Genomic DNA, 17,986 nt, shown 5'->3' on the forward strand with positions numbered 1-17,986 from the left:
ACACTAAAACATATACCTGAGACCACTGGTTTCCCCACCTGGAGTCTCCACAAGGGCATCAATACACTATAAAAACTGCCTTTTGAGCTCCCCTAGTCAGTCAATTAGTGTGCTTTTTCTCATGGCCATCACAACAGTGTGGAGAATCTTGGAACTCAGTGCTGTTGCCAGCAATGACCACCAGTGTGTTTTCCAATATGCAATATTCTGGACTGACCTGACCTTCAGTCCTAAGGGCAGCTTGTCTTTCTATGGAGCACAGTAACCAGTTCTCCACATCCAACCCTTAAACCATCTCACCTCTCTGAGTGGGCCTGGCAGAAGCTGAATGTCTGGGTCCTCAAGATCAACATTCCCACACACTTGCCTTTACACAAAACAGTATCTTATGTCCTTCTGCCTAACTACAGTAGGGGAAAGGCTTTAATTCAATCCTAGTGGATAAGGACTTGCATTCTGTATTCTATGAGTCATTACACCTGCCAACACAATGACACACTACACATTGGCAGCCTTGTCTATAAATGCACCAGATTTGCCATGTTACCTAGGCCACATTTCATACACTACTGCAAGCTGGACATACATGCTTCAGAATATTTTTTTTTTTTTACCTTCTAGCTATCCTTTTTTTCTTGAGAGTTCAGCTTTGGAAATCAGTAGGTCCAGGCCACACTGCTTTATTCTTTTCCTCCTCTTCTTCAGTGCACGCTCTGTCTCTTGCGCTCTCTCTCTCATATTTACTAAGTTGTTTCGGCATCACCTCTGCCTTGGAACAGAACCACACCAGTAGAGAAAGGGGGAAAACCTGATCATGTTTCCTTTCTTCTGAGCAATAGGTGGAATCATAACCCACTTGGACACCTCCCACACCCAATAAGAAGTAACATTCATGGCATGTACTGTACCAACATTCTAATTTAAAAGTGCTTAATATGCATCCTGTTGATGCTGGTAGAAATTTAATATGTTGGACTAACTACTTCTGATGTCCACTAAGCAGCAATAAACTTCAGTGCAGGTACAGTGGTACCTCGGTTTTTAAATGTCTCGGACAAACGTTTCGGTTTTCGAACGCCGAAAACCCAAAAGTAACTGCTTCGGTTTTCGCATGCTTTTTGGAAGTCGAACATGCCACACAGCTTCCATATTGAGTTTTACTGAAGTAAATGCTTTAGTTTTTGAACGTTTCGGAAGTCGAACAGTCTTCTGGAACAAATTACGTTCAAAAACCGAGGTACATTGTGTAGCAATTTTCTTTTCTCCCTCCCCTTTCCCAAAAAGTAGATGTTATATGGCTGTAAATATTGTCTGGAGGTGCTTAACTAAACAGGAACAAATATTTGTGTCCTAGGATTTGAATTACCAGCAGAACTATAAGCGAGGTGGTATTAGTAGTGGCCGGGCAACCTCAAGAGGTAAGTTTTCTTCAAGCATTGCTTGAAATGCAGTTCTGTCCTAGATATTATGTAATATCTGAAATAAAACAACATTGGGCTGCATACAATAGTGATTGGATAATCAGATGTGCTTTCACCGCATATGTTTTTTGGCTGGAATCAACTGTCTTATGCAACATATGTGCTCCATTTCTGCTCACAAAAGGAATCTAATTCTTTCTGGCCCAGGAACATGATTTGTAGAGCTATTAAAAATTGATGATGGGGAAGGGGAGGTAGTCATTTCAGTTGAGTTCTTAGCCTGCTCTTCTTGATGGAGGAGAGATGATCATGTCTCATCTCTTCAATCATTTGCCAAAGCAAGGAGGATCGGTCAAATATCCTGGCTTTCTAGCAGATGCTGGGATTTGTTCTTGCTGCATTTTTATTTAATACTTGGCTTTTAACTGTGAAAGGTTTTCTCAGCTGTGACTTTCACCATGGGAAATCTCCCTCTGCCTTCTCTGGTGGATGGCGAGTTGCCCATCACTGGGTGTCCTGTTCATCTGTAAAGGAAACTTTATGGAAAGGCAGTGTTCCCGCTCTTCCTTCTCCATACCTCAGAATCATATGAGCAAAAACGGACTAGAAAATATTCTCTAGAGCAGGGATAGTCAGCCTTTTTATACCTACCGCCAACTAATGCATCTTGATGGTAAAATTTCCTTACCGCCCACCAGTGCTCGATGGAAGGAGGATTCAGCTTCCATAGAACCCTCTACTACCCACTTAGAATCCTGAGACGCCCACTAGTGGGTGGTAGGCACCAGGTTGACAACCCCTGCTCGAGAGAATCCAATACTAGCTTAAATAAACAGTTCAGAGCAACCATTTCACTGTAACTATCATCTCAAGCCAGTAGTAAGCCCACTTTATACACAGGTGATTTAAAGTGGGCCTAATGGTTTGTTCAGCTTATCACATTAGCCACATTAGCAGCTTGGTGCAGAGTTTATAAAATCCTTAAAGCTTCTGTATTTTAGGTTACAGGCAAGAAAACAGACAGGAAGAGAATTGCTCATCAGGTAGAGCTCGAGGTAGAACTCGTGTTAGAGAATACTTCAGAAGAAGGGAATTGAGGAAAACTGAGAGAAATGGGAAGGAAGCAGAGTCTGAAAGCAGTCTTGTGGCCACGAGGATGCATCAGTTCAGTTAGTGTTGATTAACAGTTCAGTTGATATTGGTAACTTGGTTTTCTATACTAAATAAACACACATTTTTAAGATACGTCCTTTTTTGGTAGTAAGAATATTGCACCCTCCAAAATGTGTTTTCTGTTAACTAGATATTTAAGTATTTGTCTTGATTTCCAAGGTGAGCATGTAGCCACTGCTTATTCACCATAAACATTTCTGACAGTGCAGTCATATGGATGCTTAGAAGTCACGCTGGGTCCAATGGAGCTCTCCCTCTTTAGAGTGCAATCCTATGATCCCTGGGAAGCCATCTCAAAACCATAGGATATTATGGACCTCCCTCTCCACAAGCAGAGAGTAGCAGAGCTTTCTGCTGTTGTTGCTCTGACAACAGTGGTGGTATGGAGAGAGAGGTGTGTGTTGGAGGTTTTGAATTCAGAGCCCTCCCTCCCTACACCAGCTCTGGAGCTGCTGAAATTATGTGCACTCCCATTGGAAGGGGAAATTAATAAACTTAGACTGAAAGAGACAAACCATAGCCATCTTCTGCCATGGTTGGTGTTAGTTCAGCAAGATTTGGAAAGTAGCAGCTCCACCATGCCCTCCCCGAACCACTGTAGGTCTGCTGTCTCAACTACTACTCTGGTTGAAGTAATGGAAATCCAGTCTTAAGTAAAGGGCATTATGAGAAACGTAATTCTGGAACTCAAGCTAAACAAACTAGTAAATATCCTACAAGACACAATGTGCCATGATTCAGATAATAGTAGAACTATTGCATTATCATCTTAACCTCTGCTACTCTTTCTGGGCGAAGAGAAGCTTGAATCATTTCAACGCTAAGCTTGCTGTGGAAGTGCACTTGTTACATATCTGACACACACATTCAGTTTTCAGAGTGGGGAGGTGGGAAACCTGTTTGAGTTAAGAGGAAATCTGGACTTGCACAGTGCTGATTGACTGGCCCTTGTGTTTGCCATGAAGCAGCTCTGCTTTTTTCAGAGCACAGCACCAACTGTTGTCAGTCAGGGAGCCACTGTGCATTTTGGAGGCTATCTTGCCATTTGTGGAGAAGATTTTTTAAATACTGAACAAATACTGGAGCAGATAAGCATGGGGTGGGGCGAATGAATAAAGCACAGCAACCAAAGAATAGCTGGCTTGCAGCAGCACGAGGAACACACTCAATATATTTGTTGGTTGAGTGAAGCTGGAGTTGCTTTGCAGCCGAGAAACCAACACCCACGCCTCTCTAACATTGTATCCATCTCCACACTCACTTTGAAGAAAATGATTAAAAACTTGTGAGAACTAGATGCAAGTCTAACTGGGATCTGTCTAGTCACTAATACACAAGGTCTTTTTAATGACTGCTTGAAACATGCAAGCTTGAACAAACAAGTGCTAGAAATACTGAATTTAAGGTCACTTCCGAACTAACCATTGCTCATAATCTTCAACAGCAGGATGGAGCGATTCTTCTCAGGTGAGCAGCCCAGAACGTGACAGTGAGACTTTTGACAGTGGGGACTCTGGGCAGGGTGACTCACGCAGCATTACTCCTGTTGATATGCCAGTGACGAGCCAAGCAACCACCTTTGTACCTGTGCACATCTGTGCCTTCCCACAGCAAATCAGAGTTGCCTTTTCGGCTACTAGAACTTCCAACTTTACTCCTGGAACTCTAGACCAACCTATTACATTTGACTTACTGTTACACAATCTTGGCGAAGCCTTTAATATCCATCTTGGTAGGTTTAGTTGTCCTGTGAATGGTACTTATGTGTTCTTCTTCAATATGCTGAAGTTGGCTGTGAATGTTCCGCTGTATGTGAACTTGATGAAAAATGAAGAGATTCTAGTATCTGCATATGCCAATGATGGTGCTCCAGATCACGAGACTGCTAGTAATCATGCAGTCCTCCAGCTTTTTCAGGGAGACCAGATTTGGTTACGCCTTCATAGAGGAGCTATTTATGGAAGTAGTTGGAAGTACTCTACATTCTCAGGATTTGTACTGTATCAAGACTGAATACTGATGTTTACAATAGATCTGCTCTAAACAATTTGGTGAAGGACGGTGAAAACTGGGAAGACTCATTTTGCACAGCACATTAACTGCTTAAAACCTACCCACATAATTCTGAAATGGGATATGGTGAACTGTTTTCCTATGAGATGGTGTTGGGTCAGCACAGATGTGGCACTTTATCAGTTTTGACGTAGTCTTGATAGTAAAGCTGTGAATGTATGTTTGCATTTCTCCCTGAACTGTAATTATCAGCTTACTACACTGCTCAAAATTTGCCTCAAGTCTAGGCTATTCACAATGCCTTGTGCCTCAATAAAAAAATATGCCTTAGTACCAGTGTCTGTACTGCTGGGTGCACATGATCTCCTTTATTTATAAGGGGCCACTTTCTATGGTAGAGTATATGCGTTGCATGCAGGAGATCCCACTCAGTCCTCATAACTCCCACCTAAAAGGATGCGGCTGCTGCTTGGCAAAGTAGACTTATAAAGCTAGATGACCAGTCAAGGGTCCAACTCGGTATAAGGCAGCTTCATATGTTCTTGCTTTTCCTTATAAAAATAGGCAATCTAAGACTTGGAGTAGACCCATTGAAATGAATGCCCTTGACTGAACTGGGTCCATTAATTTAAAAGGGTCAGCTCTAAGTAGAAATTGGTTGAATACAACCCAAAGCAAGAAGTTGGGAGATGACTTTCAAAGTTACCTTTCCCCATTACTTTATAGAGTTTTTACAGCTGTAGCCAGCTTGTGCTTATGTGAATGTAAGGCATGGGTAAGCTTCAAAGTTATTGTCATTCTTTCTTGCAGTGTATGTGGGAGAACTCCACATCTACTGGGAAATATAATAGTAAATGTAATCTTAAAAATATTTCAAGTGACATTTTACCAGTCCTGGTTGTTTTCTGGCAGTTCCTTGTCCTATTGATAATGCTGCCTCCTTGATACCTACCAGTGCTGCTACTTGGAAAAAGTCCTTCTATATCTGGGGCAACAATCTAAACCAGGCATCCCCAAACTGCAGCCCGCCAGATTTTTGGCCTACAACTCCCATGATCCCTAGCTAACAGGACCTGTGGTCGGGGAAGATGGGAAATGTAGTCCAAAACATCTGAAGGGCCGAAGTTTGGGGATGCCTGCTCTAAACCAATTCTCATTTTTTCTTGCTGCTATTTAACTAATTGCTAGTTCCTCAGCTCAATGTATACATTGACTAGTTTTTGCACACATGGATGTATGGGGCTCTGTAGTACGGGGTAATTGTCTTTGATCCTTTGCTGAAACACTTGTTAAAATTAAGAGCTGCTGTTAGCACTTAATTGCATCTGACATGTTAGCAAGAATACTGTTTTCAACAGCAAGAGCTGGATATGCCAGTATTGGGATTCCTTCCATCTCTACAATTCTATGATTAATTGGCTCAAACATACAGCACTATGTGAACTCCTGGACCTGAAATGGACTATGCTATGCTTGCACTGTCACCAAAGCTGCTGGGGACTGCTTCATATACAGTTAAGAAATCCTTACCTGCCACTCAAAGTGTATATGCTCCTTATTCATACATACAACAAGCAGAGGGTTTCTCTTGCCAGCATAAATGTGAGCAGATTATCTAAATGCGTGTCAATATTGTGATGAGTACAAGATTTCTAGGTGGACTTCTGGACCACTGTTCTAGTACTCGGCATACACACAATATATTTAGAAGTACATTTTATCACAAAGAATCCTGTAGCTATGTGAGGGGATACAGTTCCCAAGGTTTTGGGGTGGGGTGGGGGACAATGGGTGTGGCTGTGTATACACCCCTTTAAATGTTTGGCGGGTCAGACCAAACAAGCAGTAGCATCACGTTTCCCCCCCACAGTCTGTAGCAAAAAAAAAATACTTTATTCTGGGTAAAAAGCAGGCTTGTACAACTTTGGAAACCAACAAATTAAGGTGCTAGTTATAACTTTTAAAATTTACTATAGCAGCCTAATGCATCTATATTACTTTGTAAGATAACATGGACTGATTACCTCCCCCACCCTCAGTATTTGTAAGCTACCTATTATTATTATTAGAATTTATATACCGCCCCGTACCCGGAGGTCTCAGGGCGGTTTCCCCCTCAAAGCTGCTCGCAACTCTGAAGATCATAGAATGGAGTATGACATAAGCTGCAAGTTGCAGCTTTTGTTTTTGGGAGGGTGGCTGGGCAGGCATTGCCCAAACCCCAGCGGGGCGGCAGAAAAGCGAAACGCTGGGAGGAATCCCTAAGCACTCACGTAAGAGCCTTCGCCTTTTTGAGCATCCACTTAGCGCGTGTGGTCTCTCTTGTCACACACCTTTAAAACCCACGCCAAGTTCAACCTGTGAGGACCAGCTTGCTCCCTCTAGTACCCAAAAGTAAGGAAAGGCCTCTGCCGATTTTAGCCTGGGACTGAGGGAATCGCAGCCCAAAGCAGCTTGGAGGGGCTGCGCGCCACTCCCCTGTCCAGCAGGAGAGACACTTTCGGAAAGCTGAAGCGCCACAACCTGCCGGGCGAATGGATCCTCCAGCGAAGTCCCAGCAATAGGCCCTATAGTAGCGTCGGCCTCCTTGCTTTCCCTAATCAGCTGGAAGCCAACAAGGGAAAGGAAGGAGAGAAGCCCCCGTTTGCTCCAACTACAGCGGATGCTCTCCGTAACAAACCATGGCCGCCCCCATCTTTAAAAAGGCCACAGCAGCGGGAGGGCGGGAGCGGCTGCTCTAGCTGCCCTCCCTCTATTTCTCGGCTTCGCAATGTGTGTTTCATTTCCGTACAACAACATGGCGCCTGCCATTCGGGCACCGCGAGAGAGTCAGGGAAGTGGAAAGCACCTTCTCCTTCGCGACAGCCGCGCTGTCGTAAACCGGTGAATGGCTCCCGTGTGGCGAAGGGGGAGAGGCTAGCTGGGAATTGTGTGCGGCGGCGGCGGCCCTTCTCTCTGAGGCGCCTGTCTTTCTCCCCCCGTCCCCCCGCCGCCATCGGAGAGACATGGATCCCAACCGGATCATCCAGGCGCTCAAGGGCACCATCGACCCTAAGCTGCGCCTCGCGGCCGAGAGCGAGCTGAACCAGGTGAGAGAGCGCAGCCTCCGGCCCCCTTCTCCGCCCACCCGCCCAGGGGGTCGCGGCGGAGGCACTTCGGGGATCCCGCGAGGCCTCGGCGGAGGACGGGGCTTCGTTTTCCCCTCAGGGGGTGGCCTCCCTCACCGCCTCCTCTTCCCCTCTTGCCTCGCCATCATAGCTGCCAAGTTATCCCTGTTTTAAGGGATTTTCCCTTATGCTGAATAGGCTTCCTCGCGAGAAAAGGGAAAACTTGGCAGCTATGCTCGCCATGGTTGGCGCGCTCTTTCCATCTCCTAGGATAATCCTGTCACTGCACCTTAGCCACGCAGCGCTCACCTCCCCACCCAGAAATAGCCTAACGGATTCACACGGCTATTCGCCTACATTCCTGTCCCGCCTCTCCTCCTCCCGAGGTGCGCTTTCCCCGTGTTTTATCCCTCACAGTATAGGTGCCGGATCCCTGGGGGCTCAAGAACCCACAAAATTCCCCATGAAGGGGCCGGGCACCCACAAATCCCGGCGCCAGGGCCATGCACGATGCGTGGCACCCATGGCCCCAGGCACCCAAGCTGGCGCTCCTGCCTCTCAGCCATCCTGTGAGGTTGTTTAGGCAAAGAGAGGTTTAGGCACACCCAGCTTTCATGGGTTGAGAGCGGGATTTGAACCCAGGTTTCACCCAGCCAGGACCTCGGGTGGTCTCTCTCAGCCACAAAAGCTGAGCCCTCCTCCCAGTGAAGCACCCTTCGGTCTTTTCAGCACCAGAGGACTCTGTCCAGAAAGGAGCCTGTGGGAGCGGGAAGAGGCACTTTGCCGACTTCCAGATTTACTACTGTGCATGTTTTCAGGGACTGGAGCCCACACAAATCTAATGAGTGATCTCTAACCTTGGGAAGCTTACCACAGGCCTTGTAAATAATCCCGCAGAGTTTGCTTGCCTGCAAAAGACGTTTACTTGCTTGAGGGAGGGAGAGCTCTCTTCCTGCTGCAGCAGCCCTATACTATGACCATGTACAAGCCATACATTTAAAGCACATCCTCCCCTGTAAACTGTAGTTTAAGTGTGCTGGGAATTATAGCTGTGTAAGCTACAGTTCCAATGATTCTTTAGGGGAAAGCAGTGTGCTTTGCATGTGCTTTAAATGGGGTGTATGCAGCCCAAGTTGCTATGCTGGGTTTGTACAAGGGGGCTTCCCTATGGCAACATGCTTGGTTTCTGTGCTGGGCGTATTCTATGACCACCTGTATCCAAAATGGTTTCCCAGTAGAACACCAGATGTGAAACCTGTAAATACTATGGTGGTGTTTATTTGTGCCTTTGAAAAAAATTAATATAATACATCTAAAAAGAAGAGAAAAAGAAAAGAAGGGACAAGATACTTCATCTGTCTTCAGCTAGCCTTTCACTTGCCTGCATGTCACCTATGGCTATTAGGCTAGTTCTTAGCAGTTCCTAGCAGTTTGAAAGTACATCAAAGTGCAAGTAGATAAATAGGTACCGCTACAGCGGGAAGGTAAATGGCGTTTCCGTGCGCTGCTCTGGTTCGCCAGAAGCGACTTAGTCATGCTGGCCACATGAGCTGGAAGCTGTACGCCGGCTCCCTCGACCAATAATGTGAGATGAGTGGGCAACCCCAGAGTCGGTCACGACTGGACCTAATGGTCAGGGGTCCCTTTACCTTTACTTTAGATACAAGTCTAGTTTGGACTTTAAAGATATGTCAATCTACAGGGGGGCAGAAAACGCTGCTGTTTTAAGAGAAGAGTGTGTGTGTGTGTGTGTGTGTGTTTGCTGTAACAGACTGACATGGCAACCTCACTGAAAGTTCTGTTCACTTTTGTTTGGCTTTTAAACAGACACCAAGTTTTGAAGGTTGACAACAGGTTTTGGAATTTTGGGCTCCATGGTTGGTATTGCAGGTGCTCTACAGGTCTTAGACTTGTGGCTTTTAATTTCACAACTTTTAAAAACCATCTTAACCATTTTTTGTATGGTGAAATTCCTTCATGGTGATCCCTCCCTAGGGATTTGTTAAACATTTCTAAATTTAAAATAGAAAATAATGGCCAAATTCATGCTACAACCTATGGTAGTTCCTATGATTCTTCAGTGTAGCGAATTTTTGACAAATTGACTTTTTCATCACCATCACTTTGGAATTTTAATATTTTGAAACTAGATTGTGAACTTTTCCAACTTTTTTAAAGGTTGCCAAATTAATTACAAATTAGCGAGTGGTAAACTTCTGCTGCAAGCTCCACTGAACTCAGTGGGACTTCCTTCTGAGTAGGCATGTATAGGATTGCTTTGTACAGTATGTAAAAATAAAATTCAAAAAATTGTTTCAGTGTGTCTGAAGAAGTGTGCATGCATATGAAAGCTCATACCAATGACAAACTCAGTTGGTCTCTAAGGTGCTACTGGAAGGAATTTTTTTATTTTGTTTCGACTATGGCAGACCAACACAGCTACCTACCAAGGTTGCACAAATAAAATGCCTCACTTTATGGAATCATTATATGTGTACATTGAAGGTTAGATCACAGTCCTTTAATGATCAAAACTACTGCTGAAAAACCACATGAGTGGCAGTTGCATTAGATTAGGATAGAAGATCCCAAATCATTCACAAGTCAATGGCAAGATTCTGTGGTAACTGGATTGTTCAAAAAGAGTCATGTCAAAAAACATCAAAGCTATGATACCTGAGAGAGAGCAGAAAGTTGTTGAACTTCTGCTTGGAATCAACATGCTTCCCGTGATCCAAGAATTCTTGGCTGCTCGTATACATATCTACTTTAGATAAAAAAGATCCAGGAACTCGTAAGAACGCCAACTTGTAGTTTTATTCGTACAAAGCTTTATTTGTAATTTTCATAATGTAAAAAGATATCAACACAAAGCAGTATATTACTCAAGTCAACTTTGACAGGGCATACAGACTGCAATCCCCCGGCACATCTCTACATCCAAGCCAGCCCTAAAAGTTTTCAGTTGCTGCATATAAATACACATAACATGTTCATTTGGTTGTGATTCTGACAATGGAAATGAAGGTAAAAATGGTCGGATGGGGATGGTGTCAATGAAAGCTTACCGTATTTTTCTGTGTATAAGATGCCCCCATGTATAAGACACCCCCTATTTTTGGGGACTCCGAATTAAGAAAACATCTCTCAGCACTACCCGTGTATAAGACGAGCCCCAATTTTAAACCAAATTTTTTGGTTAAAAAACCTAGTCTTGTACACGGAAAAATACGGTAATTTCCTAGCTCTTGTTTGGTTCCATACTTTTTCTTAAAAAGAAGAAGAGCAGAATGCTATTTTCTACATGATGTTGTTTGAAGTATATGTTACCTTTGGCCTTCATTGCAGAAGGGTCATGAAAGAACTGCCAGCAACTGACAGCTCTTACATCAGGAGTCACCAACCTGATGGGTGCATTTGCAATCTGGACAACAGTTGTGGCCATCCCACACATGCCCTATTCTAGTTGCTACAATAGAATGCTTCTTTTTAGCCGAATTTCAGCAGAGGGAGGGGTTCCAGGGAAGGTGGACACATTTGCATGATTCAGAAGCTTCAAATATCAAGTTTCTGAATTGTGTGTGTGGGGGGCTGAGTTATTATTATTTCTATTATTATTTCTATCGTTATGCATCACCTATTTTTAATGTTATGGGGCCATAGCGCCAGATGGAATTGCTTTGCATACAGAAGGCCTCAGGTTCAGTCCCTGGCATCTGGAGGTAGGACTGGGAAAGTCTCTCATCTGAAGCTCTGGAAAGCTGCTGCCAGTCAGTATGGACAATATTGAGATAGATGGACCAATGGTCTGATATCAGGCAGCTTCTTATTTTCACTGCTTGTTTTGAAAGAAGCCAAAGGAGAGCCTTAATGACCCAGATGGAATTCTGCCCTTTATCCATAATTCTCTCTTGCTTTAATTTCTGATACTCAGATTTAGGCTTTCTTTTTTTAAAAAAAGTATCCAACGTATATTGTGGCATTCATCCTGGATGAACAGCAAAGGAGGTATTCATTTTTAAAGAGGATCAGATCAGTTACAGTTTTACTTTTGTCCTTGACATGCTGACACATTTAGCTGCCAACTGCTGAATGAGGTCTTCGAAACCTTCTAGCAGATTTTAGTAAATCAATGCCGCAGGGATGCTAATGCAGTTCCCATTTGGGAGAGTTAAGTATAGTGAAATGCCGTCAAAAGAATGCAACAGCTACAGATGTCTTAGGGTGTACTCCATTAGTGACTGGTGCTGATCCATCAGTACCTGGTCTTGCATTTCCTTTGTGCTTGTGCTATTGCACAGTGCCTGGTGCAGTGGAATCTGGCAGAAAATAGAGGGTCTGGGAAACTAGAGGGTTCTTGGTTGAACCAAGAGGGGATGTGAAGGCAACCCAGTCAGCCATATCAAGTCAAAAGGCCACCCACCTACTGCACATAAAAGATATTTCAAGTGTGGAAGTTGGTGGGGTTAGGTGAATGCAGGAGTGATATGGGCAGTACAGTATACAGCTACTCTCCTGCCCCAGTGGCTAAAGTTCAAATAAAATATGAATGAAGCAGCCTAGGAAGCTTTGAATGTTGACCAGGGACAGGGAGAGAAACCATTTAAGGAACTTGTGGAAATTGATAGAAGCTTTTAATGTTGTGTGATTTCATATCCAGCAGTCTTTTTTCACTTAGAAGCTCAATCACTCAGAATAACTTTCCTGAGTGCTCTGGTTGGGTTGATTTTTTGTGATATCGGAAAATGCCTTTTCCAGTGATAACTGGAAACTTCCATCAGAATGACTGTGCTGACACCTTTTTTCTTTCTTCCAGTTATTTTAATTTATTCCCTGATCCACAACAAAGTATGTAAAAGTCAGCACAGAAAATTACCTTAAAACTATGTTGCATAAAATTAATATAGAAAGGAAAACTTTGAATGTACTTCGTACTTCTCAACTGTTTATGAAGGTAATAGTGTTTTATTAGAAGCTTTGCTGTTGTAAGAAGCAGCAGCTTTGCTGTTGCTTATAGTTTGGAGGTGGAAATAGTATTATTATTTTCCAATTTTATTAAAAAAATAAATGGTCAAAACCACAACTGGATTCAAGAGCAGAACAAAACCTGTTGTGTCTAAACCAGCTGTTCATTTGGAGTGTGTCTACCATATGCTCCACCCTTCAAACCGGTACTTCAAACTGCTTAACTTTGCAGGAGAACATCTGATTTGGAAAGAAATAATCTTTTCCTTATTCATGGCAATAAAGAATCATAGAATTGTATAGTTGGAAGGGACTCCTAGTGTCATCTAGTCCAACCCCCTGCAATGCAGGAATCTCAACTAGATCATACATAACAGATGGCTATCCAACTTCTGCTAAAAGAAAACCTCCAAGGAAGGAGAGTACTACAGGCTAACTTGTTTTACAATATATGGCACTTTTTTGATTGACTTTTAACTATGTATTTCAGTCCTACAAGATCATCAACTTTGCTCCCAGCCTGCTACAAATAATAGTTTCTGATCAAGTGGAATTCCCAGTCCGACAGGCGGGTGAGCAGAAATTATTTCTATGTGTTATGCTTAGAATTTGGTTTGATAGTCATACATATCCAGAAGTTATACATAGTCATACATAGCCATTCATATTCAGATAGAATTTGGTTTGATAGCCATACATATCCAAATTCAGCTACCATTTCTTACTTTGATGGTTTGCTTGCCTTGGCTACTGAGACCTAAAGTTCAGAACATGTTCCAGCAAAACAAGGAGGGTGCAGTAAAGAACCTGTGAGGAGAGTCCCAAGGGCTCTATAAGGGCTCCATTCGGACCTTAGGTTAAAAAAATAATTATTATTCAGCAGTCTTCCACTAGGACTTAGGGATGTTTTTCTTCTTCCACTTCAGCTGCTATTTACTTGAAGAACATGGTGACGCAGTACTGGCCAGACCGAGAGCCACCACCTGGAGAAGTGATATTTCCATTCAACATTCATGAAAATGATCGGCAACAGATTCGGGATAACATTGTGGAAGGAATTATTCGTTCTCCAGACCTAGTGAGGTATGTCAGGCTTGGGGACCATAGCTGCCAAGTTATCCCTTTTTTAAAGGGATTTTCCCTTATGCTGAATAGGCTTCCTCGCGAGAAAAGGGAAAACTTGGCAGCTATGTTGGGGATATGCATCAGAAATCCCTGAATTGTGTTCCAGGGAGAACTAATGCTTCCATTAGGTATGAATTATGAAGATTCTGCTACTTTACATCAGTTTTTACTCTGTCTAATTCTTTTTGAAAATTGTAGTTTTCCAGGAGGTGGTGGGTTAGGAAGGCTAATGGAAAGTAAGCTAAAGGACTTGGAGTCACTTATGTAATAATTCTTAAGTGGAGGCTTCCCAGGGAGCTGTTTCTAAAGAAGATGGTTTGGATATTTCATGTTAATGTCTAAATGAGAATTGCAGAGAGGCAGGCTAATGAACAAAGGGCAATTAAAGCTAAAATATTATATACTTTGTCACACCAAGGAAGTTTTGTTTCCCAGATGAAGATAAAGAAAACTCTTTATAATCCTTTTTTGACCCAGTCCAGATGATAAAGCAAGATCTGTTCTCACCCTGCCTGCCAGCTGTTCCACATGAGTGTGTAATAGGGAAAGGCTGTAGTTCCTTGGTAGAGCACATGCTTTGCATGCAGAAGGATCCAGGTTCAATCCAGATAGGCTGGGAAAGACTCCTGCCTGCAGCACTGGAGAGCCGCTGCTATTCAGTGTGGACACTACTGAGTTAGATGGACCAATGGCCTGGGCTTGATATAAGGCCAGCCTCCTGTGTATCAGTCCTGACTGATACCAAAGCAGAATCCAGAAATGGGCTGTGTGATTTGGTCTGAGTGTGTGGATACATGCTTATGGGCCCTCTGCAGACATTAGGTCTATTCATGGATATCAGGTGGCCCAATGGATGATACCATCTCACTGTCCTACTGCATATAGCCTCTAGGTCACCCAAGATTGACCCTGGGTTAATCATAGAGACTGATGGTCTGCAAGTTTGCAAATCTTGTGTGCTTTAGTTTCTAGTAGTCATTAATTTGTGTGCATGTTGTTTATTTTGTTAGTCCATTGCTCTCTGATAACTCGAGGAGGAAGGAGAAGACATCAGCAATATGGTTTCATTACACAGTATCCAACTAAACAGTTCTGCTAGCACAATGACTTCTAGGTGTTTTGTGGAACTGCCCTGCCCTGCCCTCTCCTCTCCCTGTATGACCCCTAAATCTGTTCTTGGGTTTTCCCCAACCCTTCAGAGCAGATTTATAGGGCATGCAGGGCATGTGCAGGGAAGTTCCAATCCATAGCTAAAAGGCCTTGCACTAGTGGAACTTTGTGGTTGGATACTGCCCATAGTTACACTGAATTTGATTTCTCATATGTTCCCTTCAACCTGTCTTTGGCTTTTGAAAGGTTTCTGATAATTTCCTTTTGCGGAGGATTGTCTGATAGCATTTATTACGGAGTAAAGTTTGCTCTGATTTGTTTCTGATATGCTTAAAGAATTTGCTTCTCAAACTGTTTACCAGAACGTGTTACTTGCTGACACTCTCTTCTTCTTCCCCAACCTTTCAGGGCCCAGCTGACAATGTGCCTCCGCACTATTATCAAGCATGACTTCCCAGGTCACTGGACTGCAGTGGTGGACAAAATAGGCTATTACTTGCAGTCTCCCAATAGTGGGAGCTGGCTTGGAAGTCTGCTGTGCCTGTACCAACTCGTGAAGACCTATGAGTAAGTGGATCTTCTTCTGGGAAAGCCCCTTGCCCAGTAGCCTTGCTCATACAGATGGCAGTGTCTGGAGAGCACCTCCAAGTACATGCATGTACCCCTCCTTTTACCTTGATTGGTTCCTTGGAGAAATAGCTTCTCAATTCTCAAAGTAGAATGTATGTGTGGGGAGGGAGAAAGACAAGAGTCCACCCATGTGCTCAGGAGAAGGCAGCTCTAGCAAATAGGAAGCAATCCTTGCATTCATCAAGGTTGAGTGAGTAACATGAGAAGAGAGACTCGTGCTTTTTTCCAGATGAAAGTAGATAGAGCTTGATTGCTGTGTGCAATATGTGAGTCAACATGAAGATTGAAGTAATTATCAGATTACTTGATAATGCTGAACAGCTGTGTAAGTTACAGCATATTCGCCAAAATGTCTCTGATTTGCTGTGTTGAAAAATGGATAAATGGTCATGCAGGGGTGGAAGGATGGCAAACAATACCGAATCTTTTCCTTAAAATATAGAAGAATTAGGACAAGTGTAAAAGTTTGCTCCCTAATTGTTTCTGGGTCTGGCTACTTCTGCAGATACAAGAAGGCCGAGGAGCGAGAGCCCCTCATCGCTGCAATGCAGATATTCTTGCCTCGGATTCAGCAGCAGACAATCCAGCTCCTTCCTGACAACTCCCATTACTCTGTGCTCCTTCAGAAACAGATCTTAAAGATTTTCTATGCACTTGTTCAGGTATGAGCCTCTGCACGTAAAGCAATCAGATTATTGAGAGTTCTGGAGTGGGTGTGGGGGACCCTCTGCATCATTTCCCATAAGAGGCATACTTCAGAGTGTTTCATTCACTTCAAGTTTGCTTACTTACAAATTTGGAAGTTTATGCTTACAGTATTAAGGCTGGACTTCACAGTATTTCAGAAAAGAAAAAAAACGCTAATGAGAAATTGTAATGCCTTATAATAAGCCTGCAACTTGCACGCAGGTTACGTTCTGAGGATTGTGCCTAAAGCCCAAATCATGTACAGTAGAGTCAAAACACATTGGGTGTAATGACAGTTGAAATTGCCAAAGTCTTTTTTCCTGAATTTCCTCCCCCTTTTGAATTTTTTTTTGCCAAGTGCGTAAAGCTGAATGAGCACAAGTTAAATGTGTGTACATTATAGGCTTACTGTATGTTTATAAGTGCCCCTTTTTAAGGACATAAGAAGTCCTTAACTATGTAAGCATGAACAGTTTGACTGTGTAAAGTGGGGAGCTCTTTGTACTTACGAAGGCTTCCTGGACATTGTAGAAACCAAGATTTCCCTTCAAATGAATGGGGGCCTTCTTTTCTAAGTCTAATTGCTGTGCAGGGAGGGAGACTGATGAGGAGAGGCAATTTGCAGCCCTGACTTAAAACACCTTTTCTGCATTCCCTTTCTGTTACTTCTGTGTATCCCAATACCTCCACACTTCCCCCCATGCTTCTTTTGTATTCCTCTGTGAAACTCCTGATGCACTCCTCTTAAATAAATCCCTGAAAGTAATTGCTGCCCATGGATGGCCAGGTGACTATCACATCACATACACTCCCAGGGCATTAAGAAAGGTAGTCCTACCCTGTCTCTTGGAGCAAAAATAAATAAATAATCCAGCTGCATTGTGGTGTTGTATCAGTAGTATAATAAATTGTTTTCTTTAATAAAAACAAGGATTCTAGTGCAAATAATATAGTCTGGAAACACAACAATACCTTTACTCTTTGTAAAATAAAAAAATTCCTTCAGTAGCACCTTAAAGACCAACTAAGTTTTTATTTTGGTATGAGCTTTCGTGTGCATGCACACTTCTTCAGATACAGTGAAATGGAAGTTTCCAGGCACTTATGTAGAGAAGGGGTGGGGAGGGGTGGGGATGGGGAGGGGGGATCACTCAGAAGGGTGGTGGAAATGGGTGATTGACTGACTGATAGCTGTTGATGACCGCAAACGACTGCAAATGGTTTTGCATGAAAAAGCAAGGGTTGAGATGGCTGAAGATCGCTTATCATGTATAATGAGATAAGAACCCGATATCTCTGTTCAAACCAGGTCCCTCCATGGTTTTGAGCTTGGTGATAAGTTGCAACTTATCACCAAGCTCAAAACCATGGAGGGACCTGGTTTGAACAGAGATATCGGGTTCTTATCTCATTATACATGATAAGCGATCTTCAGCCATCTCAACCCTTGCTTTTTCATGCAAAACCATTTGCAGTCGTTTGCGGTCATCAACAGCTATCAGTCAGTCAATCACCCATTTCCACCACCCTTCTGAGTGATCCCCCCTCCCCATCCCCACCCCTCCCCACCCCTTCTCTACATAAGTGCCTGGAAACTTCCATTTCACTGTATCTGAAGAAGTGTGCATGCACACGAAAGCTCATACCAAAATAAAAACTTAGTTGGTCTTTAAGGTGCTACTGAAGGAATTTTTTTATTTTACTTCGATCCAGACCAACACGGCTACCTACCTGTAACCTTTACTCTTTGTGTGT

The 17,986-nt window shown here is 43.3% G+C and overlaps 2 protein-coding genes across 20 annotated transcripts in view; both read left to right on the forward strand.

Moving 5' to 3' along the window:
• The window catches only part of CAPRIN2 (caprin family member 2), a 36,393-nt gene extending 31,456 nt beyond the window's left edge, over positions 1–4,937 (forward strand). For 8 of the 19 annotated variants that reach the window (XM_088652264.1, XM_088652266.1, XM_088652272.1 and 5 more), the window contains 2 exons: positions 1,355–1,418; positions 4,039–4,937. In XM_088652264.1, the coding sequence (XP_088508390.1) occupies positions 1,355–1,418; positions 4,039–4,607 (633 nt within the window). In that variant the 3' untranslated portion in view covers positions 4,608–4,937. Of the gene's footprint in view, positions 1–1,354; positions 1,419–2,422 lie in introns of all 19 variants that reach the window. The other 11 variants (XM_088652275.1, XM_088652283.1, XM_088652284.1 and 8 more) reach the window with 3 other exon arrangements.
• A 2,454-nt stretch (positions 4,938–7,391) lies between these two features.
• The window catches only part of IPO8 (importin 8), a 38,568-nt gene continuing 27,973 nt past the window's right edge, over positions 7,392–17,986 (forward strand). The window contains 5 exon segments of the mRNA XM_035127531.3: positions 7,392–7,696; positions 13,170–13,251; positions 13,606–13,762; positions 15,323–15,481; positions 16,050–16,206. Of these exon segments, the coding sequence (XP_034983422.3) occupies positions 7,613–7,696; positions 13,170–13,251; positions 13,606–13,762; positions 15,323–15,481; positions 16,050–16,206 (639 nt within the window). The 5' untranslated portion in view covers positions 7,392–7,612.

Source organism: Zootoca vivipara, chromosome 9 (assembly GCF_965207765.1).
Source record: "Zootoca vivipara chromosome 9, rZooViv2.hap1.1, whole genome shotgun sequence".
Classification (NCBI taxonomy): domain Eukaryota; kingdom Metazoa; phylum Chordata; class Lepidosauria; order Squamata; family Lacertidae; genus Zootoca; species Zootoca vivipara.